This window comes from Leucoraja erinacea, chromosome 1, assembly GCF_028641065.1.
Source record: "Leucoraja erinacea ecotype New England chromosome 1, Leri_hhj_1, whole genome shotgun sequence".
Classification (NCBI taxonomy): Eukaryota; Metazoa; Chordata; class Chondrichthyes; order Rajiformes; family Rajidae; genus Leucoraja; species Leucoraja erinaceus.
This window is the reverse complement of record NC_073377.1, coordinates 140,175,162-140,198,399: the sequence shown is the minus strand read 5'-3', so window position 1 is coordinate 140,198,399 and position 23,238 is coordinate 140,175,162. Positions and strand designations below refer to the sequence as shown.

Sequence of the window (23,238 nt, the reverse complement as noted above, 5' to 3'; positions counted from 1 at the left end):
CTTCTTCAACTTGGTTATAGCCTAGTCCTACCAAATCAGCAATATTCCTTTGTCCAACCCATGATTTGCCTCACACTCTGCAACCTAAAGCTGACTCGTCTCCTCTCATTCCCAGCTTCATAAGGTGACCTGAAATGTTAACTCCGGTTTTCATTGCACAGATGCTGCCTGACCTGCTGAATGTTTCCAACATTTTCTTTTAATTTGAATTTCCCATCTGTAGTTTTGTATTCTGGATAATGCCACACCAAACCTGAAGAGAAGTTCTCCTTCCCCAGTACCATGCAATATCAAGTTTCTTCTCCAATGACCTGATCTATATACATTAAATTGTGAGGCATAGATCGGAAAGATAGTCAGCGTCTTCTTCACCCAGGGTAGAAATGTCATATGCCAGAGATCATTTCTATTGCACTCCGAGGTTCTCACCTGGTTCAAGAGAAATGTTATTCAAAAGTTTATAAATGATAGGCGCAGAATTAGGCCATTCAGCCCATAAAGTCTACTCCACCATTCAATCATGGTTGATTTATCTCTCCCTCCTAACCACATTCCCCCTGACACCCGTACTAATCAAGAATCTATCTATCTCTGCCTTAAAAGTATCCACTGACTTGGCCTGCACAGCCTTCTTTGGCAATGAATTCCACAGATTCAGCGTCCTCTGACTGAAGAAATTCCTCCTCATCTCCTTCGCAAAGGAACATCCTTTAATTCTGAGGCTATGACCTCTGGTTCTAGACTCTCCCACTAGTGGAAACATCCTTGCCACATCCACTCTATCCAAGCTTTTCACCATTCGATCATCCCTGTCTCAAAGTAAAGGAGTCAGTGTGGCTTTGCGATACTGTCTGGTGGTCTAACATCCACTATTATAAAGTGCTACGAGAGCTTGGTCATGATACACATCAACTCTAGCCTCCCAGGCAACCTTGATCTATTGGAATAAAAAGGAACTGCAGATGGCTGGTTTATACCAAAGATGGACACAAATTGCTGGAATAACTCAGCGGGTCAGGCAGCATCTCTGGAGAAAATGGACGTGACGTTTCTGACTGGGACCCTTCTTAGTCTGAAGATGCTTCGGACTCTCCATCATAGACGAGATGGAGTACAGCGATTAGTAACATGGTGTCAAGACAACAATTTCCTCCTTCAATGTCAGCAAGATGAAGGAGCTAGTTATTAACTTCAGGAAACAAGGTGGTATACATGCCCCTGACGTTGAGAGAGAGATTGCTGTCTTATGTGGCAGAGCCTGCAGATCAGACCCTTCAGTGACTTAACAACCCAAATAATTGGAAGCAGTCCATCCTCTAACCTTCGGGGAGTGTGTACGTAGATGAAGATTTCTATATTAGTCTTCAAAGGGGCAAACTGAATAAATATTTAAACATAAAAAAAATTGGAGGGATTCGTGGAGAGAACCAAAGCAAGGGACAAATGGATCTTCAAAACAGTCAGAGTGGATTTGCTAGTCCAGGTAGCCTCTTTATTATTCCACGATACTGTAAGTGAAATATTCTTTAAATATTTAATATTCTTTAAATATTATTTAAATATTTAATGCCATTCAAATAATAATAAAATAACTTTATTTATAGCAAGATGCAGGATGCAAGATAGGAGTAGCAAGATGGATTCAACAGTGGCTGAATGGGAGATGCCAGAGAGTAATGGTGGATGGTTGTTTGTCAGGTTGGAGGCCAGTGACTAGTGGGGTGCCACAGGGATCTGTGTTGGGTCCACTGTTGTTTGTCATTTACATCAATGATCTGGATGATGGTGTGGTAAATTGGATTAGTAAGTATGCAGATGATACTAAGATAGGAGGGGTTGTGGATAATGAAGTAGATTTTCAAAGTCTACTGAGAGATTTATGCCAGTTGGAAGAGTGGACTGAAATATGGCAGATGGAGTTTAATGCTGCTAAGTGTGAGGTGCTACATCTTGGCAGGACAAATCATAATAGGACGTACATGGTAAATGGTAGGGAATTGAAGAATGCAGGTGAACAGAGGGATCTGGGAATAACTGTGCACAGTTCCCTGAAAGTGGAATCTCATGTAGATAGGGTGGTAAAGAAAGCTTTTGGTGTGCTGGCCTTTATAAATCAGAGCATTGAGTATAGAAGTTGGGATGTAATGTTAAAATTGTACAAGGCATTGGTGAGGCCAATTCTGGAGTATGGGGCACAATTTTGGTCGCCTAATTATAGGAAGGATGTCAACAAAATAGAGAGAGTACAGAGGAGATTTACTAGAATGTTGCCTGGGTTTCAGCAACTAAGTTACAGAGAAAGGTTGGACAAGTTAGGGCTTTATTCTTTGGAGCGCAGAAGGTTAAGGGGGGACGATAGAGGTCTTTAAAATGATGAGAGGGATAGACAGAGTTGACGTGGATAAGCTTTTCCCACTGAGAGGAGGGAAGATGCAACCAAGGGGACATGACTTGAGAATTAAGGGACAGAAGTTTAGGGGTAACATGAGGGGGAACTTCTTTACTCAGAGAGTGGTGGCTGTGTGGAATGAGCTTCCAGTGAAGGTGGTGGAGGCAGGTTCGTTTTTTTCATTTAAAAATAAATTGGATAGTTATATGGACGAGAAAGGAATGGAGGGTTATGGTCTGAGCGCAGGTATATGGGACTAGGGGAGAATACGTGTTCGGCACGGACTAGAAGGGTCGAGATGGCCTGTTTCCGTGCTGTAATTGTTATATGGTTATATATGGTTATATAGCACTTTTCATACAATTGAGTGCAACCCAAAGTGCTTTCCACAAATACACAGTTCTAAACAAAAATACAATTTAAAACAGTAAGGACATAGACAGAATAGCATAAAAAGCACAGATTGATCTAAAAACATCATTAAAAAAAAAAAAGAGAGTAAATCATAATCTATATAACTAAAAGTCTCATCTTGACCACTTCCTGTCTGCGCTGTATGTTAATTTTAGGAAAAATGCTAAATGGGGGGCAGGACTATAAAACCCCGATGCCTGGACACGAATCGGTCATTCTGGAAGATTGCAAATGGAGAGGCCACAACTGTGATTCTAAGCTGTGAAACAACAGAACTATGAGTCTGCAATGTACTTGCAATAAATGATTTGTTAGCTTTTAATGACAATGCAATGAGTTGTTTAGCCTGCCTTGTGCTTGAGACTGCAATGCAAAATGGAAATGAAATGGCGATGCCATGAGTTGTTTGGCCTGCCCTGTGCTTGAAACTGCAATGCTAAATGGAAATTAAATGGCAATGCCATGAGTTGTTTGGCCTACCCAGTGCTTGAGACTGCAATGCAAAATGGTAATGAAATGACAATGCCATGAGTTGTTTGGCCTGCCCTGTGCTTGAGACTGCAATGCAAAATTGAAATGAAATTACAATGCCATGAGTTGTTTGGCCTGCCATGTGCTTGAGACTGGAATGCAAAATTGAAATGAAATTACAATGCCATGAGTTGTTTGGCCTGCCCTGTGCTTGAGACTGCAATGCAAAATGGAAATGAAATGACAATGCCATGAGTTGTTTGGCCTGCCCTGTGCTTGAGACTGCAATGCAAAATGGAAATGGAAATGAAATTAGGTGTTTGGCCTGCCCTGTGCTTGAAATGGAAATGGAATTAGTTGTTTGGCCTGCCTGAAACCACTAAATTTGACCCACAAGGCCCCTATCAGCTGAGAAACCAGTCCCTTTTGCCTGTATTAGCCCAGGAGGTGCATTTTGGCCCAAAATGCCCATGCCAGGCCAAGAAAAGCTCAGAAAAAGTGCCTTTCACTGAGATTTCACTCAGATTTTTTTGTTTTTGTTTTTTTTAAAGAGTCTTGTTGACCCATCAGGCCTGTACCAGCCCAGGAGGAGTCCCTTTGGCCCATCATTAAGTATTAACCCTGCAAGCATTAAACCTCACCTCAGTATTTTTCTCCCTCCCTTCATTGGCTCCCTGTGAGATCCAGAAAAAAAGATGAAAAATGTCTAAAATTGATTCTCCACCCTCTCTCTCACAGAGTCTCATCTGTTTTGGGCAGAATATCTGGCAGTTTCTGAGCTGCCAGCTGCCAGACCACCAGGCCTGAGTGACTGAGCTGCCAGCCCACCAGGCCTGAGTGACATAGCTGCCAACCCACCAGGCCTGAGTGACTGAGCTGCCAGCCAAGATCCGAGTGACTGAGCTGCCAGCCCACCAGGTTGAGTGACTGAACTATCAGCCCAAGAATCCATTCGTCCCACAATGTCCATACTAGCCCTCTCGAAACCAGTCCCTTTGGCCCACAACACCATACTAGCGCTCCCCACCCCACTGGCCACCAATATTGGAATTGGTAGAATATTGCGTTGGGGAACCAGCCCTCCTGTGTGAACATTGGACCCAACAGGGCCCACTTAGTCAAGTAATACTTTATTAGCCAAGTATGTTTTGCAACATATGATGAATTTGATTTGTCATAGTCATACCAATAAAAGCAACAGAACACACAAAATACATTATAACATCCATCACAGTGACTCCTCCACAATCCTCACTGTGATGGAAGCCGGAAAAAAAGTTAAATCTCTTCCCTTCTTTGTTCTCCCGCTGTCAGTGCTCTCAAGCCTTCCGTTGACGGTGCGATCTTGGTTCCCGTAACCGGCAGTCAGGTCCCCCGCGTTGGGGCTCCACATCGAGGGGATGTCAGGTCTTCGGGGATCGACACCAGGTCGGGGCTGGTCGAACCTTCTGCGACTTTGGAGCTTCCCGACATCAGCCTCTGCCTGAGACTGCGATGTTGAAATCAGCGGGCCACGGTTGGAGCGTCGATCCCAGGCAAGGGATTGGCTCTGATGGGCTCAAAGCAAGGCTCGAGCAAGGCCGCCAGCTCCATGATATCAGGCTGCAGAGCAACCGGAGATACGGACCGGAAAACAACCGCATCTCCGGCAAGGTAAGAGATTGAAAAAAAGTTTCCCCCACCCCCACATAAAACAAACCAGAGAACATTAACACATACCTTTAAAACACACTAAAAATAACAAAAAAAGACGAAAAGACAGACAGATCGTTGGCGAGGCTGCCATCGCTGACGGCGCTACCCAGTGGAAAAAAAATGGACAAAAAACAAAAACACTGAGGTCAAATACAGTCCCGTATACTATATGAGCACACAAGCTGCTGAAGGGTATGCTGAGATAAATACAAAAGAATAAAGGTGATTTTTACAATGTCATCAGAAGAAGTAAGTTCAGGTAAAAGCTTGATTGAAAAGATAAGTTTTTAGCTGCAGTTTAAAAATGTTAACTGTAAACTGAAATCCAGCAGATACTGCAGTATTTATTTATAGATACTGTAGCTTTGAAGCTATGCTTACATGTGCACTCCTTTGAACTGCTTTGAGTCTGAAGAAGGGTCTCAGCCCAAAACGTCACCCATTCCTTCTCTCCTGAGATGCTGCCTGTCCCGCTGAGTTACTCCAGCACTTTGTGTCTACCTTCAGTGTAAGGCAGTGTTTTGCGTAGGCAGTTCCAGCCTACGCAAAACAACTTATGGTGGGAGAGCGAGTAGGAGTGGGAAATGCAGTCACCAGCCGTCTCTGAGTGAAGGAATGAGTCTGCTGATGGGCCTGTCCCACTGTACGAGTTCACCCAAGAGCTCTTTAACAAAAAAAATCAAACTCATGGTAAGCAGGTAGAAGGTACATAGCGGGTACGTCGGAGCTCGGGACATATCTTAGCAGCTCGTAATGCTAACGGCAGTTACTTGGGAAACGCAGTAAGCTCGGGAAAACTCATGAAGATTTTTCAAAATGTTGTAAAATATCCACCAGAGCCCCGAGTACCTACGAGCGGCTGTTACCGTAATTCTTAGAGTTAGAATTAGGAAAACTCGGGAGAACTCTTGAATTAGCTCGTATAGTGGGACAGCCCCATGAGTGTTCCCAGCTCTGGTCAACTCAACCCAGCTCCTGGATAGAAAGCATTTGGTAATGCCCCATTCCCACCCAGCAGAAGATGACTGCAGCCCCACAGCAGTCAGCAACTCCATCCTCATCCATCCCAATGGTCTCCCAAACACTTGCTCTTACAGTATGTACCATGTGTGTACACAAATCAGGTGGTCATGACATGGGGAGGACCAGTAAGCTATTCCATGTAGCTAGTATAATATGTGGAATCATCTTCCATGTAACTAGTAAACTATTCCATGTAACTAGCACACAGGGCAGTAGGAATAACTTTACAAGATAATTTGTAGTCTAAATTTTCCATAAACTAAAATGAGACATTTATGCCAATCTGGAAGTAACTGAGGTTTACCGTAACCTGCCAACTAGAATTAGACACAAAATGCTGGAGTAACTCAGCGGGACAGGCAGCATCTCTGGAGAGAAAGAATGGGTGACATTTTGGGTCAACTCACCCATTCCTTCGGCTCTCTTCCCTGTACGGGGGGGACCCGACCTTTACCTGTCGGGTCTCCATTGTCGTTGGGGCCTAGCACCGTGGAACGGCCTCCAGCCGGAACGACCTGGGGGCTCCAGTCATGGAGCCTGCGGACTTACCATCGTGGAGCTCGCCGGCTTCGGAGCGTGGAGAGCTATGGTGGCGCGCGACTGCGACTTGATTCCGGAGCTTCGGAGGCTCCAGCCGCAGGCCCGTGGATGGTGACATCGGGAGCTCGCGGGTCCCTGGTAGGAGACCGCTTTTCAGAGCTCCCGCAACGGCAACTTCTCCTGCCCGAGTTGCGGGATTGAACACGACCTGGAGCGGGGCCTTACATCGCCCGGTGCGGCTTTAACGCCCACGGGACATGCCATCGCCTCATTTGAGGTTCAAATGACAATAAGCAATTGTATAATTTAAAAAGATCACTAAAACAGGGCAGAGAGACAAAGGAAGACAGGCACCGGAGCAGGATGACGAAAAGCTTGATGAGCGAGGTGGAATTTAAGGGGAACTACAACGAAGAGGGTAAAGTACAGATCTGAGGGTTAAAAGTAGAGAACTCCAGACCAAGGAGAAAGACACAAAGCGCTGGAGGAACTCAGCGGGTCAGGCTGCATCTCTGGAGAACATAGATGGGTGACGATTCGACTTGGGACCCACCTTCAGACTGATCAGTCTGAAAAAGAGTTTCGACCTGAAACGTCACCTACTCACGTTCTCCAGTGATGCTGCCTGACTTGCGGGGTTACCCCAGCGCTTTGTGCCTTTTAATTTTGTAAACCAGCATCTGATGTTCCATGTGTTTCGAGGCCTTGGAGCTCAGAGGTGTGGAAGGTATTAATAGCTCGAGTGAAGAAAAATGGGGTAAAATGGGGAAAAAAGTCTTGAACCAAAACTTCACCCATTCTTCTATCCAGAGATGCTGCCCTGTCCCGATGAGTTATTCCAGCTCTATGTCTATTTTAGGATATGCTAGGTTTGTTTTTGTTCCATTGAAGAAAGCCAAGGGTGATATTGATTAAGACATTCAAAATGTTGAGAGGCACGGGTAGGATAGATACAATAAGGTGGTTGTTAACATGCGCTTATTTTCTCTTGATTTGAATTCACTTACCACTGTTGGTGCATTTACTACAGACAAATTGTAACCATACAAAAATGATGAGCCAAAGGCTCCAATCAGGGAGGCAGTCAGAAGATGGCACGTCAAACCCTGGAAAGACAAGAAATTTGCTTTAAACAATTTTCACAAATTTTTGCATTTTTCAAAATTTCAACGGCTTGCGATTTTTTGAATAGAATCAACTTTCCTTGGTTTATATTACATTTGGTATTCGATGATCATTTGTTTGAATTAATTTTATCTGATGAGTTTGATCCTATTGGCGTCCACAGCCTTCGCCCTGCTGCCCCAGCACACGGCAGTGAAGAAGATGGCACTGGCTACCACCGATCGGTAGAACACCTGCAGCATCTCACTGCAGACGTTGAAGGAGCGGAGCCTTCTTAAAAAGTACAGCCGGCTCTGTCTCTACTTGTACAGGGCCTCAGTGTTCCTGGACCAGCCCAGTTTACTGTCCAGGTACACTCAAGATTCAAGATTCAAGATTCAAAATAGATTTAATTGTCACATGTGCCACATGGCACAGTGAAATGAATTCCCATACAGCCTTACAATAAAAATAAACAGGATTCAACACACTATAGAATTTAACACAAAACATCCCCACACAGCAGAATCAAAGTTTCCCACTGTGTGGGAAGGCACCAAAGTCAGTCTCTTCCTCCACTGTTCCCCGTGGTCAGGGTCCCCCCAAGCCCTCCGCAGTTGCAGCTACGGGCGGCCCGATGTCCAGGACCGCTCGCCGGGGTGATACCAGTCCGACGTCGGGGCTGCGGGACGTCCTCAGCGGCGTGGACACCAGAGTCGGCCCCCTCCTACCGGAGTCGGCAGCTTCCAATGTCCGTAGGCCGCGCCGGGTGGAGACTGCTGCTGTAGGCCCTCTGCAAGGCGCCCCAGGACTCCACGATGACGGTCAGTGCCGCCCGCGTTGGAAGCTCTCCGCACCAGAGCTCCACGATGTTGGAGCAGCGGCCCAACGCTCCGGAGCTCCAAACGGCGACCCAGGTAGGCATCGCCCCCTCCCCGGTGACTCCAGCGCTGCGCCACCGCTGTAGCAGCCCTGGTCCGGTTCCCGTTCCCCGGCAGGAAAGGCCGCTCCGATCCAGCTGGTAGGCCGCGAGGTGGGGGGCGAGGACGCGACTCGGAGAAATAGTCGCGTCCCAGCCAGGAAGAGACTTGGAGACGGTTTCCCCCCTTACCCTGCCCCCCTCCCCCACATAGAAAAGTAAATGTTTCCCCCTAAAACAGACTTTGGACTAACTAAAAATAAAAAAAAGATAGAAATGACATACAGGCTGTAGGTAGAGGCTGCTGCCAGTGCAGCGCCCCTAGTGGTATCCACTCCAAGGTATTTGTACTCCCTGGTAAACTGCACATCCACACCATTGATGGGGACAGGGGTGGTCCTCTCCTCCTGAAGTCTTGTCTTGTTGGTGTTGAGCTGCAGGTGATTCAGCCCACACCACTCAACAAAGTCGTTGACTACACCTCTGTATTCAGCTTCCCTCCCCCCACAATTGCTGGGTCATCTGAAAACTTCTGCGGGTGGCAGGAAGCGGAGTTATATCTGAAGTCCGAGGTGTAGATGGTGAACAGGAAGGGAGAGAGGACTGTCCCCTGTGGAGCCACTATGTTGCTCACCATGTCTGAGACATAGTTCTATAAACACAGTTCTATAAGCCCATAAACACCACAGAACATTTGGTAGGGATGTGGGATAGATTAGCCATCGACTATAGGGGGTGCAAGCATCTTTTTACCATCGGGAACCAAGTCCATGCTCGCATTCCCGACTTGCAAACTTTTCAGGGTTACGTACATTTCTCAGTCCAGAAACCCACACCTGTAGTTTATATTAACATTATTCTCAACCTATCCTGACACTTTCATGATTCGTATACCCACCTCCCAGGTTTCTCTGCTCCTGCACCCCTCTTAGAACATATATAATAAGACAAAAAATGCTGTACAAACTCAGCAAGCGAGGCAGCATCTATGGAGAGAAGGAATAGGCGATGTTTCGGGTCGAGACTGATGTCGAGGAGCGGAGGGGGAGGGAGGGAGGGCGGGAAAAAGGAAGTAGGAGGAGACAGTAGGACTGTGGGAGAGCTGGGAGGGGGATGGGAAAGAGGGAGAAAGCAAGGGATATCTAAAATTGGAGGAGTCATTGTTCATACCGCTGGGGTGTAGATCACCCAAGCGAAATATGAGGTGCTGTTCCTCCAATTTGCGGTGGGCCACACTCTGGCAATGGAGGAGGCCCAGGACAGAAAGGTTAGATTGTAAATGGGAGGGGAAGTTGAAGTGCTGAGCCACTGGGATATCAGGTTGGTCAAGATGGACTGAGCGGATGTGTTCAGTGAAACGATCACCGAGCCTCACCAATGTAGAGGAGTTGACACCTGGCACCTAGAACATATATACTCAGTTAAAGACACCTGTGCTAAGGGGAACAAATTATCTCACTCTCTACGCTACCTGAGCCTCTGATCATTTTGAATGTCTTAATCAGTACCACCCTTGGTTTTCTTCAATGCAACAAATGTATGCATCAACCCTAGTATATCCTCCAATTGACACGAGATGCTGGAATAACTCAGCGGGACAGGCAACATCTCTGGAGAAAAGGAATGGGTGACATTTCGGTTCGAGTCCCTTCTTCAGACTGAAAGTCAGGGGAGAGGGAGATACAGAGATAAGGAAGTGCAAGGTGTGAAAACGAGATGTAGATCAAGGATAATGTAGAATAACTCTTTGTTAGCTAGAAAGCGACAATGAAGTATACAAAGATAAAATATAATCTGGTGAACAGTCAGACTGGTCGGAGAACTAGGAAGGGGGAGGGGATGGAGAGAGAGGGAAAGCAAGGGTCACTTGAAGTCAATGTTCATACCACTGGGGTGTAAGCTGCCCAAGCAAAATATGAGGTGCTGTTCCTCTAACTGGCGTTGGGCCTCACTCAGACAGTGGAGGAGGCCCAGGACAGAAAGGTCAGTGCGAGAAAGGGAGGGGGAGTTAAAGTGTTTAGCAACCGGGAGATCAGGTAGGTTTAGGTGGACTGGGCAGATGTTTAATGCCATCTCGGACTATACCTGGGACCTTCTGCTTAATCAATAAAGCAACACTCCCTCATCATTTACCCCCGCCTCTATCTCTCCTGAAATATCTGTAACATTAAGATGCACCCTAAAACATTATTCAGCCATTCCTGTACTTCTCTTAATGAATGAATGAATGATGAATGCATGAATAAATGAATGCATGAATGAATGAATGATTGAATGCATGAATGAATGAATGAATGTAAAGTGAATGAATAATTTTATTGGCCAAGTATTCACATACAAGGAATTTGCATTCAATTTGTATTGCAAATGTATTCTTATACAAGGATTTAACCAGGTTTCTATAATGGTTACAATACCATAGGCGGACGTAGCTATCCACACCCTGAGTTCATCTGCCTTACCCATTGTATTGTATTAAATATGCCAGGTGCATATCCCGCATACATTTTGTTCATTTCCAAATCCTCCAGCACCTTGACTGCCAGCGGACCTGTGCAATGATTTTGTTTGTGGCTTTTAGCTCTGCATACAACATCATTGTGCCACAGCCACTACACTCCAAACTCGCTCAGTTGACTGTGCCTGAACCCCTCTGTCAGTGGATCACCAACTTCCTGACAAACAGGAAGCAGCATGCGAGGCTGGGAAAGCACATCTCGGACCCGCAAACCATCAGCATAAGAGCACCGCAAGGCTGCGTACTCTCCCCTCTCCTCTATTCTCTCTACACCAACGACTGCACCTCCACTGACTCCTCTGTCAAGCTTCTCAAGTTTGCAGATGACACAACCCCGATTGGAGTGATCCAGGATGGGGAGAAATCTGCCTACAGCCAGGAAGTGACACAACTGGCATCCTGGTGCCATTGCAACAACCTGGAGTTCAATGCTCTTAAGACAGTGGAATTGATTTAGACCTTAGGAGAGCTCCCCCTCCCCTCACACTACTCACCATCAATAACACCACAGTCACATCCATGGATTCTTTTAATTTCCTTGAAACCATCATCTCCAGGGACCTTAAATGGGTGGCAACCATCGATTCCACAGTCAAAACGGCCCAAAAGAAAATGTACTTCCTGCGGCAGTTGAGGAAACACAATCTTCCACAGGCAATGATGGTCCAATTTTATACGGCCATCATAGAGTCTGTTCTCACCTTCTCCATCATGGTCTGGTTTGGCTCAGCCACCAAGCTTGACACCTGGAGGCTGCAGCGCATCGTTCGATCAGCTGAGAAGCTTATTGGCTGCAACCTTCTCCCCATCGACAAACTGTACACTGCAAGGGCCAGGAAGCGAGCGGGTAAGATCATCTCTGACCCCGCTCTCACTGGCCACAAACTCTTTGTAGCACTTCCCTCTGGAAAGCGACTGCGGACTGTCAAAGCCGCAACAGCCAGACATAAAAACAGTTTTTTTCCACGAGCAATAGCTCTACTCAACAGCCAAAAATCTGTAACCTCGTACTCTGGTATTTTATTTAATTCATCACGTTTAAATTATTATTATTTTTTTAATTCTACTGTATATCGTGTTATTACTTCCGAGCAAAGCACCAAGGCAATTTCTTTGTATGTTTTCATACTTGCCTAATAAAATGTATTCAATTCAATTCTATTCAATTCAATTCAATTCTATAAGAATTCTTTGGGTTATGAGGAAATCATTGCATTAATATACAATGCCAATCGTATTAAAATGTGGAATTCAATCCAACAGTCCCTCCTTGCTCACTGCTCTGCACTAGCCTATTTTCACTGTTAAACTTTCTTTCATCACCCACCATCCATACCGATTCCCAGTCTCTCACCTGCCTCATTCTTGCAATGGATCCCATCAAGACCTCTTCAGACTGATTGTGGTTGGAAGGGTGGGGGGGAGGGGGGGGGGGGGGGGCGGGGGGGGGGGGGGAACAAAAGCCAGAACAGAGAGGGCCAGGTCAATGCTTGGCAAGTGATAGGTGGTTACAGGTGAGGGGGGGGGGGGGGGGGGGGGGGGGTGGGGGCAGATGGTTCAACAAAGGCCAGAGATATAAAAGACTAAAAGTGTGAGCTAGAAGAGTTGCCAATTGTAAAGCCAGAGGAAGGAATGTAGATGGAAGAGAAAAGGGAGGGGAGAAATGTGTGCGAGTCCAGGTGTGGTACATAGATGAAGTGGAAGAGGGGGGAAGAAAGGGTGAGGTGGCAACTGGCAAGTTATCTAAAATTGGAGCATTCACTGTCCATACCATCGAGTAGAATGCTACCCAAGTGGAATATGAGGTGCTGTTCCTCCAGTTTGTGTGTGGCCTCACTCTGGCAATGGAGGAGATATGGGACAGCAGGTCAGTGAAGGAATGAGAAGCGGAGTTAAAATGGTTAATGGTTAGCAACCGGGAGATCCAGTAGGCCCTGGAGGAACCAGCGCAAGTGTTCGGTCACACAGTCGCCGAGTCTACGTTTGGGCTCACCGATGTAAAGGAGATCACATCAGGAACACCGGATCAGTAGATGAGGTTAGAAGACAGGTTAGAGCATACAGTGCCCTCCATAATGTTTTGGACAAAGACGCATCATTTATTTATTTACCTCTGTACTCCACAATTTGACATTTGAAATAGAAAAAAAATCACGTTGTTAAAGTGTACATTGTCAGATTTTAATAAAGGGTATATTTATACATTTTGGTTTCACCTTGTAGAAATTACAGCAGTGTTTATACATAATCTCCCCATTTCAGAGCACCATAATGTTTGGGACACAACAATGTCATGTGAATGAAAGTAGTGATGTTTAGTATTTTGTTGCATATCCTTTGCATGCAATGACTGCTTGACGTCTGCGATTCATGGACATCACTAGTTACTGGGTATATTCTCTGTTGATGCTCTGCCAGGCCTGTATTGCAGCCAACTTAAACTGTATTGCAGCCATTAGTAATTGTATCATCAATGAAGATAAGTGAGCCAGTATCTTCAGCAGCCATACATGCCCAGGCCATAACATCCCCACCACTGTGTTTCACAGATAATGTGGTATGCTTTGGATCTTGGGCAGTTCCTTCTCTCCTCCATACTTTGCTCTTGCCATCACTCTGATATAAGTGAAGCCCCTGTCCCACTTTCACGACCTAATTGGTGACCTCGGCAGAGTTTGCCCTTGACTCATACTCGCAGCATGGTCGCCACGAGGTTGTAGGAGGTCTTCGTAACTCTTCCTCATATTCGTGAGTGGTCTCCGCGTACTCGTAGCCTCAAGTAGGTCGCGGCGTTTTTTCCAGCCAGATAAAAAATGTCCATGAGTAAAAAAAAGGTTGGCATGGAAATAATCGATACTTTTTGCTCGTGGGTAGGTTGTAGGTAGGTCGTTGTAAGTCGTGATGGCAGTCGTAGGTAGTCGTAGATAATTGTAGATAATTGTAGGTCGGTAACTGGACCGAGAAAAAAAAATGCAAACATGACATCATTTTATCATGTGATCATTTTCCACTCGTAGCTAGTCGTCGTTGGTCTTAGATGTGGAAGACTGAGGTCGAGGAGGGTCGTAGGAGGTCATAGACAGGGTCATAGGAAGTCGTAGATCTAGTCGTAGGAGGCCTTAGACATAGTCGTGGGAGGTCGTAGGACGTCTTTTACTTCGGCGAGTCAACACGACCTGACATTTTTTTCAATTCGTCTAAGGTCTTCTAAACTCGTGCATTAGGTCTTCCAAGTGGGACAGGCCCATTAATCCCAGTCCCATCTGCCCACTAGACCTTTTTCCAGAACTGTAGTTGCTCTTTTAAGTACTTCTTGGCAAACTGTAACCTGCCCATCCTATTTTTGCAACCAACCAGTGGTTTGCATCTTGCAGTGTAGCCTCTGTATTTCTGTTCATGAAGTCTTCTGAGGACAGTGGCGACTGACAAATCCACAACTGACTCCTGAAGAGTTTTGCTGATCTGTCGGACAGGTGTTTGAGGATTTTTCCATATTATCGAGATAATTCTTCTGTCATCAGCTGTGGAGGTCTTCCTAGGCCTGCCAGTCCCTTTGCGATTAGTAAGCTCACCAGTGCTCTCTTTCTTCTTAATGATGTTCAAAACAGTTGATTTTGGTAAGCCTAAGGTTTGGCTAATGTCTCTAACAGTTTAATACTTGTTTCTCAGTCTCATAATGGCTTCTTTGACTTTCATTGGCACAACTTTGGTCCTCATGTTGATAAACAGCAATAAAAGTTTCCAAAGGCGATGGAAAGACTGGAGGGAAGACTAGGTGCTGAGGGCTCTTGTATACCTGCATTAAGGAGGCATTTATACACACCTGAGCAATTACAAACACCTGTGAAGCCATGTGTCCCACAACATTATGGTGCCCTGAAATGGGGAGACTATGTATAAACACAGCTGTAATTTCTACATGGTGAAATCAAAATGTATTAAAAAAATACCCTTTAAAAAAATCTGACAATGTGCACTTTAACCACATGTGATTTTTTTCTATTACAAATCTCAAATTGTGTAGTACAGTTGCAAATAAATAAATGATGGGTCTTTGGCCTAAGCATTATGAAGGGCACTGTATGTTTAAGGTGAGAGGGGTGAAAATTAAACATGATCTAACAGGCAGGTTTTTGCCCATACATAGGTCAATGCTACATTTAATGAGCTGCTAGAGGAAGTGGTGGAAGCAGATACCTCTTAAAATGCTTTAAATGAACTTCGACAGGTACTAGTTAGGAAAATGGTAGAAGGAATAATATAGATAGGTCTCATTGTTGGCATGGACAAGTTAGGCCGAAGGGCCTTCTACAAACCCTGACACTGACCTGACCTACAGTGTCTGAAGGGTCTCGACCCGAATCGTCACCCATACCTTCTCTCCAGAGATGCTGCCTGTCACCTGCTGAGATACTCCAGCTTTTTGCGTCTATCTTCGATGTAAACCAGCACCTGCAGTTCCTTCCAACACACTTGCAGTTGTTATTGTTTGGCAGTGGAGAGACTGATCTCCCTGGAGCCATGACAATCAGAACTTTCCCACCACCTCTGAACACTGAATACCATGTTACCAGATGAGTGGTCTGCTGGAGAGAGATTTTATTTGAGATGCTCTTCCACTTCCTGCTATTGTGGAGGTAATCTAATGAAAAATTTGGCATCTGTTTCCGCGCTGTATCGCTAAACTAAAATGGAAGAGGTACTTGGTGTCTTCCCAATGCTTCGCTAATGCTTCTCCTCCACATCAGAAAAAAAGACCCCCCCGACTGCAGTAATCAAACTGTAATATAGGTGACTGCCCTTTACTGGGGTGTTGAGCTCCTAGAAAAGGATCATATATCACAATGTTCCATAACACAAAGCAGCCTCATCTGGCACCTGCATCAAGAAACGAGAGTTGAAAAAAAAAAAAAAATCACGTTTATTTACATACTTGTTTCCATAAGTTCTGAGAGAGCGATTTTAACCAATTCCTCAAACTTTTGTCTTTGTGGATTTGTGAATTTTGCAAGGACAAATTTCCTTTACCTCAAACAATAGGAATCTGATGGGTAACTTTTTCACACAAAGGGTGGTGAGTGAATGGAACAAACTGCCAGAGGAGGTAGTCGAGGCTGGGACTATCCCAACATTTAAGAAACAGTTAGGCAGGTATATGGATAGGAGAGGCTTGGAGGGATATGGATGAAACGCAGGCAGATGGGACCAGTGTAGCTGGGACATGTTGGCCGGTGTGGGCAGGTTGGGTCGAAGGGCCTGTTCCCATGCTGTATCACTCTGTGACTCTATAAGCAAAATTGTGCTTAAACTCCCCAATGCATAGGTCTTCCAGTAACCTGCCTCACAAAGTACAACACCACCCTTCAAGAACAGGAGGCTCACAATGAGCTTATAGAAAACATAGACCACGAGCATATCTCAAGAGCTACCTCTCAACAAAGATGGATATCAACAATCACTTACTACAGCAGATACCATTTAACAAATGCCACGTGTGTAGCCTCCGCAACATGGTCCAAACCGACTCACTGGATAAGCAGAACAATGTCAGCATCTTGTCACAAGCCAACATGCGTAGCATTGTGGTGTCATTATATTCATACATCTAATGAGCATTCCATATCATTCATACACCTGACCTCAGACTCCTGAAACATTCTATTCCAAGTTCCAACAGGATATTACCAAAGAGAGAGCGGAAGCATCCTTGAATTTTTTTTCTTAAGTCTCCAGCATTAAAAATAATGCCCCCATGGGAAATCCCTGACCAATGAACACTCAAGATAGAGAAGCATTGGGTACGTACCAAGAACCTCTTCCATTTTAATCTAGTTTAGTTTAGAGATACAGTGTGGAAACAGGCCCTTCAGCCCACCGAGTCCGCATTGATCAGCGATCCCCGCACACTAACACTAGCCTTCGCACACTAGGGACAATATTGCATTTAGACCAAGCCAATAAACCTACAAACCCGTACGTCTTTGGAGTGTGGGAGGAAACTGAAGATACCGGAGAAAACCCACTCGGGTCATGGGGGGAACGTACAAACTCCGTACAAACAAACACCTGTAGTTGGGATCTAACCTGTGTGTCTGGCGCTGTCAGGCAGCAACTCTACCACTGCGCCACTGTGCCTGTTGAGAGCACACCGAAAATGAGGAAATAAATGAAAAAAATGCACCACCTCAATTTTCCCACCCACTCACCCCATCAAGTCCCCATTCGGATGACACAGTGGCGCAGCGGTAGAGTTGCTGCCTTACAGCGCTTGCAGCGCCGGAGACCCAGGTTCGATCCTGACTACGGGTGTACGGAGTTTGTACCTTCTCCCCGTGACCTGCGTGGGTTTTCTCCGAGATCGTTGGTCACCTCCCACACTCCAAAGACTTGCAGGTTGAATGGCTTAGTGTCTGTGTAAATTGCCCCAGGCGTGTGTAGGATAGTGTTGATGTGCAGGGATCGCTGGTCGGAGTGAGTCAGACTGGTCGGAGAACTAGGAAGTGGGAGGGATGGAGAGAGAGGGAAAGCAAGGGTCACCTGAAGTGAGAGAAGTCAATGTTCATACCACTGGGGTGTAAGCTGCCCAAGTAAAATATGAGGTGCTGTTCCTCCCATTGGCGCTGGGCCTCACTCTGACAATGGAGGAGGCCCAGGACAGAAAGGTCATTGTGGGAATGGGAGGGGGTGTTAGTGTTTACCAACCGGGAGATCAGGTAAGTTTAGATGGACTGAGTCGATGTTCAATGCAATCTTGGACTATTGCCGGGGGCCTTCTGCTTAATCAATAAAGCAACACTCCCTCCTCATTCACCCCCGCCTCTATCTCTCCTGAAACATCTGTACCGTGCAACATTAAGATGCACCCTAAAACATTATTAAGCCATTCCTGTACCGATCCTAACCAAGTTTCTGTAATGGATACAACATCCCAGTCGCACGTAGCTATCCACACCCTGAGTTCATCTGCCTTACCCATTGTATTGTATTAAATATGCCAGATGCATGTCCCACATACATTTTGTTCATTTCCAAATCCTCCAGCACCTAGGGGACATATGCAAGGATTTTGTTTGTTGATTTTAGCTCTGCATTCTACCACACTTCAAACTCTCCCAGTTGACTGTGCCTGAACCCTCTGTCAGTGGATCACCAACTTCCTGGCAGACAGGAAGCAGCATGTGAGGCTGGGAAAGCACATCTCGGATCCGCAAACTCTCAGCATAAGAGCACCGCAAGGCTGCGTACACTCTCCTCTCCTTTACTCTCTCAACACCAACGATTGCAGCTCCACTGACTTCAGTCAAGCTTCTCAAGTTTGCGGACGACACAACCCTGATTGGAGTGATCCAGGATGGGGAGGAATCTGCCTACAGACAGGAAGTGTCACAGCTGGCTTCTTGGTGCCGTCGCAACAACCTGGAGCTCAATTCTCTTAAGACAGTGGAATTGATTATAGACTTTAGAGCTCCCCCTCCCCTCACCCCGCTCACCATCAACACCACCACAGCCACATCTGTGGAGTCATTTAATTTCCTTGGAACCATCATCTCCAGGGACCTTCAATAGGAGGCCACCATCGACTACATTAGTCAAAAAGGCCCAAGAGAGGATGTACTTCCCGCGGCAGCTGAGAAAACACAATCTGTCACAGGCAATGATGGTCCAGTTTTATACTGCCATCATAGAGTCTGTCCTCACCTTCTCCATCGTGGTCTGGTTTGGCTCAGCCACCAAGCACGACATCCGGAGGCTGCAGCGCATCGTTCGATCAGCTGAGAATGGTGTCAGCTGCAACCTTCCCCCCTTCGTCAAACTGTACACTGCAAGGGCCAGGAAGCGAGCGGGTAAGATCATCTCTGACCCCTCTCACCCTGGCCACAAACTCTTTGGAGTATTTCCCTCCGGAAGGCGACTGCGGACTGTCAAAGCCGCCACAGCCAGACAAAAAAACAGTTTTTTCCACAAGCAGTAGCTCTGCTCAACAAGCAAAAATCTGTAGCCTCCGTTTGCTCTGTTATTTTATTTCATTCTTCACATGTTCAAATTATAAAGTTTTATTTTTAATTGTCTACTGTATATCGTGTTATTACTTCCGAGCAAAGCACCAAGGCAATTTCTTTGTATGTTTTCATACTTGTCTAATACAATCAATTCAATTCAATTCAATCCAAATCTATTCGATTCTATTCAATTCAATTCAGTTCAACAAGAATACTTTGGGTTATGAGGAAAGCATTGCATTAATATACAATGCCAATCGTATTCAAATAAGTGGAATTCAATCCAACAGTCCCTCCTTGCTCCCTGCTCTGCTCCTGCCTATTTTCACCGTTAAACTTTCTTTCATCACCATCCATACCGATTCCCAGCCTCTCACCTGCCTCATTCTTGCAATGGATCCCATCAAGACCTCTTCAGACTGATTGTGGTTGGAAGGGTGGGGGGGGAGAAAAGCCAGAACAGAGATGGGCAGGTCAATGCTTGGCGAGTGATAGGTGGATACAGGTGAGAGGCAGATGGTTGAACAAAGGCCAGAGATTTTTTTTAAAAGAGTAAACATGTGAGGCAGAGCTAGAAGAGTTGCCAATTGTAGAGCCAGAGGAAGGAATTGCAAGTGGAAGAGAAAGGAGAGGGAGAAATTAGTGCAAGTCCAGGTGTGGTACATAGATGAAGCGGAAGAGGGGGGAAGGAAGGGTGAGGTGGCATCTGGCAAGTTATCTAAAATTGGAGCATTCACTGTTCATACCATCGAGTAGAATGCTACTCGTGGAATACGAGATGTTGGTCCTCCAGTTTGTGTGTGGCCTCAATCTGGCAATGGAGGAGATATGGGACAGCAGGTCAGTGCGGGAATGAGAAGCGGAGTTAAAATGGTTAATGATTAGAAACCGGGAGATCCAGTAGGCCCTGGAGGAACCAGCGCAAGTGTTCGGTCAAACAGTCGCCGAGTCTACGTTTGGGCTCACCGATGTAAAGGAGATCACATCAGGAACACCGGATCAGTAGATGAGGTTAGAACATACAGTGCCCTCCATAATGTTTTGGACAAAGACCCATCATTTATTTATTTGCCTCTGTACTCCACAATTTGAGATTTGAAATAGAAAGAAATCATGTGGTTAAAGTGTACATTGTCAGATTTTAATAAAGGGTATTTTTATACATATTGGTTTCACCTTGTAGAAATTACAGCAGTGTTTATAACATTGTCCCCCCATTTCAGGGCACCATAATGTTTGGGACACAGCAATGTCATGTAAATGAAAGTAGTCATGTTTAGTATTTTGTTGCATATCCTTTGCATGCAATGACTGCTTGAAGTCTGCGATTCATGGACATCACCAGTTGCTGGGTGTCTTCTCTGTTGATGCTCTGCCAGGCCTGTATTGCAGCCATCTTAAGCTGTATTGCAGCCATCAGCATTTGTATCATCAATGAAGATAAGTGAGCCAGTACTTTCACTAGCCATACATGCCCAGGCCATTACAACCCCACCACCGTGTTTGACAGATAAGGTGGTATGCTTTGGATCTTGGGCAGTTCCTTCTCTCCTCCATACTTTGCTCTTGCCATCACTCTGATATGTAAATCTTTGTCTCATCTGTCCACAAGACCTTTTTTCCAGAACTGTGGTTGCTCTTTTAAGTACTTCTTGGCAAACTGTAACCTGGCCATCCTATTTTTGCGGCTAACCAGAGGTTTGCATCTTGCAGTGTAGCCTCTATATTTCTGTTCATGAGGTCTTCTGCGGACAGTGGTCATTGACAAATCCACACCTGACTCCTGAAGAGTTTTTTTGATCGGGCGGACAGGTGTTTGAGGATTTTTTGTTATTATAGAGAGAATTCTTCTGACATCAGCTATGGAGGTCTTCCTAGGCCTGCCAGTCCCTTTGCGATTAGTAAGCTCACCAGTGCTCTCTTTCTTCTTAATGATGTTCCAAACAGTTGATTTTGGTAAGCCTAAGGCTTGGCTGATGTCTGTAACTGTTTTATTCTTGCTTCTCAGTCTCATAATGGCTTCTTTGAATTTCATTGGCACAACTTTGGTCCTCATGTTGATAAACAGCAATAAAAATTTCCAAAGGTGATGGAAAGACTAGGTGCTGAGAGCTCTCTTATACCTGCATTAAGGAGGCAATTTAACACACCTGAGCAATTACAAACACCTGTGAAGCCATGTGTCCCAAACATTATGGTGCCCTGAAATGGGGGGACAATGTATAAACAAGTTCAAGTTCACATTTATTATCACATGCACCAATTAAGGTACAGTGGAATTTGATTTAACCATGCAGCCATACAAACAAAAGAGCACAATACACAATAGAATATAACATGAACATCCACCACAGTGGAATCAACATTCTTCACTGAGGTGGAAGGCAATAACTTTGTTAGTTACTCCTCCTTTGTCCATCTGTGGTCGGGGCCATGAACCCACCGCAGTCGCCGCTACTGATCGCCCGATGTACAGGACCTATCGTCGGGATGCTTGAAACTCCGATGTCGGGACGGACGGACACTCCGCGGCTTGGAGGTCCAGAATCGGCCGCTTCCTACCGGAGACCGGGACTTCCCGATGTTATAGGCCGCAGGCCAGCGGTCGGAGCTCTTAAAGTCCATGCCGCGCCCGCGGCTAGAAGCTCCGCAGACCAGGATATCGTTGTCCACGGGTCAGCGATCGGAGCACTTCTTCTAGCGACTCCCGGCTACGGCTCGCCCGGCCTCACAATGGAAAGTCTACGCTGTGCCCGCTGCTGAAGCTCTGGACCTGACTCCGGGAAAGGTCGCACCAATCCAAGTTATTAAGCCGCAAGGGAGGGCCCCATCGACCCGAGTAGTAGCAGTCAAATACGGGACTAGGGCCGTCCTGTATGGGACAAATCAATTTAGCCCCATATAAGGGATGTCCCGGCTAATACGGGACAGTTGGCAACCCAAACAGGGGACCACAGGGGACAGTCCTCTCTCCCTTCCTGTTCACCAGCTACACCTCGGACTTCAGGTATAACTCCGTCTCCTGCCACCTGCAGAAGCTTTCAGATGACTCTGCAATTGTGGGCTGCATCAGTTAGAGGAAGGAAGCTGAATACAGAGGTGTTTGTTGGGTGGTGTGGGCTGAATCGCCTTCAGCTCAACACCGACACGACTAAAGAGTTAGTGGTGAACTTTAGGAGGAGAGGAACACCCCTGTCCCCTGTCTCCATCAATGGTGTGGATGTGACCAGTTTACCAGGGAGTTTAAATACCTTGGAGTGTACCTGTACAGTAAACTGGACTGGTCCAGGAACACTGAGGCCCTGAACAAGAAGGGACAGAGCTGGCTGTACTTTTTGAGAGGGCTCCGCTCCTTCAACATCTGCAGTAAGATGCTGCAGATGTTCTACCAATTGGTGGTGGTTAGTGCCATCTTGTTCACTGCTGTGTGATGGGGCAGCAGGGTGAAGGCCGCTGATCAACAAACTCATCAGGAAGGCTGGCTCTGTCCTGGGGATGGAGTTGGATTCATGTCTGGTCTTGGGTGGGGGGAGCATGCTCATCAATTTGCAGATCATCCTGGACTATACAGCTCACCATGACACGCTGGTCAACCTGAGGAGCACCTTCAGCAACAGACTGGTTCTTTTTAAATTTTACATTTATACCAAGCCGATGAACCTACAAACCTCTACGTCTTTGGAATGCGGGAGGAAACCGGAGATCTCGGAGAAAACCCACGCGGTCACGGGGAGAACGTACAAACTCCGTACAGACAGTAGCCATAGTCGGGATCGAGCCCGGGTCTCTGGCGCTGTAAGGCAGCAACTCTACCGCTGCGCCACCGTGACCACCCTCAAAACTGGCTCGGTTATTCACCCTATCTATTGCCCACATGATCTTAGACACCTCCATCTGATCTTCCCAGATCACCCCAGATTTAATAGGAGCCCAAGAGGAACACTTTTTACACAGGATGGAGGGGGAAATGGAACGAGCTGCCGGAGGAGGCAGGTAACAACATTTAAAAGATCTTTGGACAGGTACATGGATAGGAAAAGTTAAGAGAGACATAGGTCAAACGCAGGCAGGTAGAACTAGTGTAGATGGGACACATGTGTCTACCAAACCGTTTGTGTGGTGTCTGTTTATTAAGAAGCGAACCTGGTTTAGTAGTTAAGATAAG

The 23,238-nt window shown here is 46.1% G+C and overlaps 1 protein-coding gene across 3 annotated transcripts in view; it reads right to left on the bottom strand.

Annotated features, from left to right (window-relative positions):
- The window catches only part of slc2a9l2 (solute carrier family 2 member 9, like 2), a 309,216-nt gene that overhangs the window by 262,029 nt on the left and 23,949 nt on the right, over positions 1-23,238 (bottom strand). For all 3 annotated transcript variants that reach the window (XM_055644635.1, XM_055644618.1, XM_055644628.1), the window contains exon 3: positions 7,540-7,638. In XM_055644635.1, the coding sequence (XP_055500610.1) occupies positions 7,540-7,638 (99 nt within the window). The remainder of the gene's footprint in view (positions 1-7,539; positions 7,639-23,238) is intronic.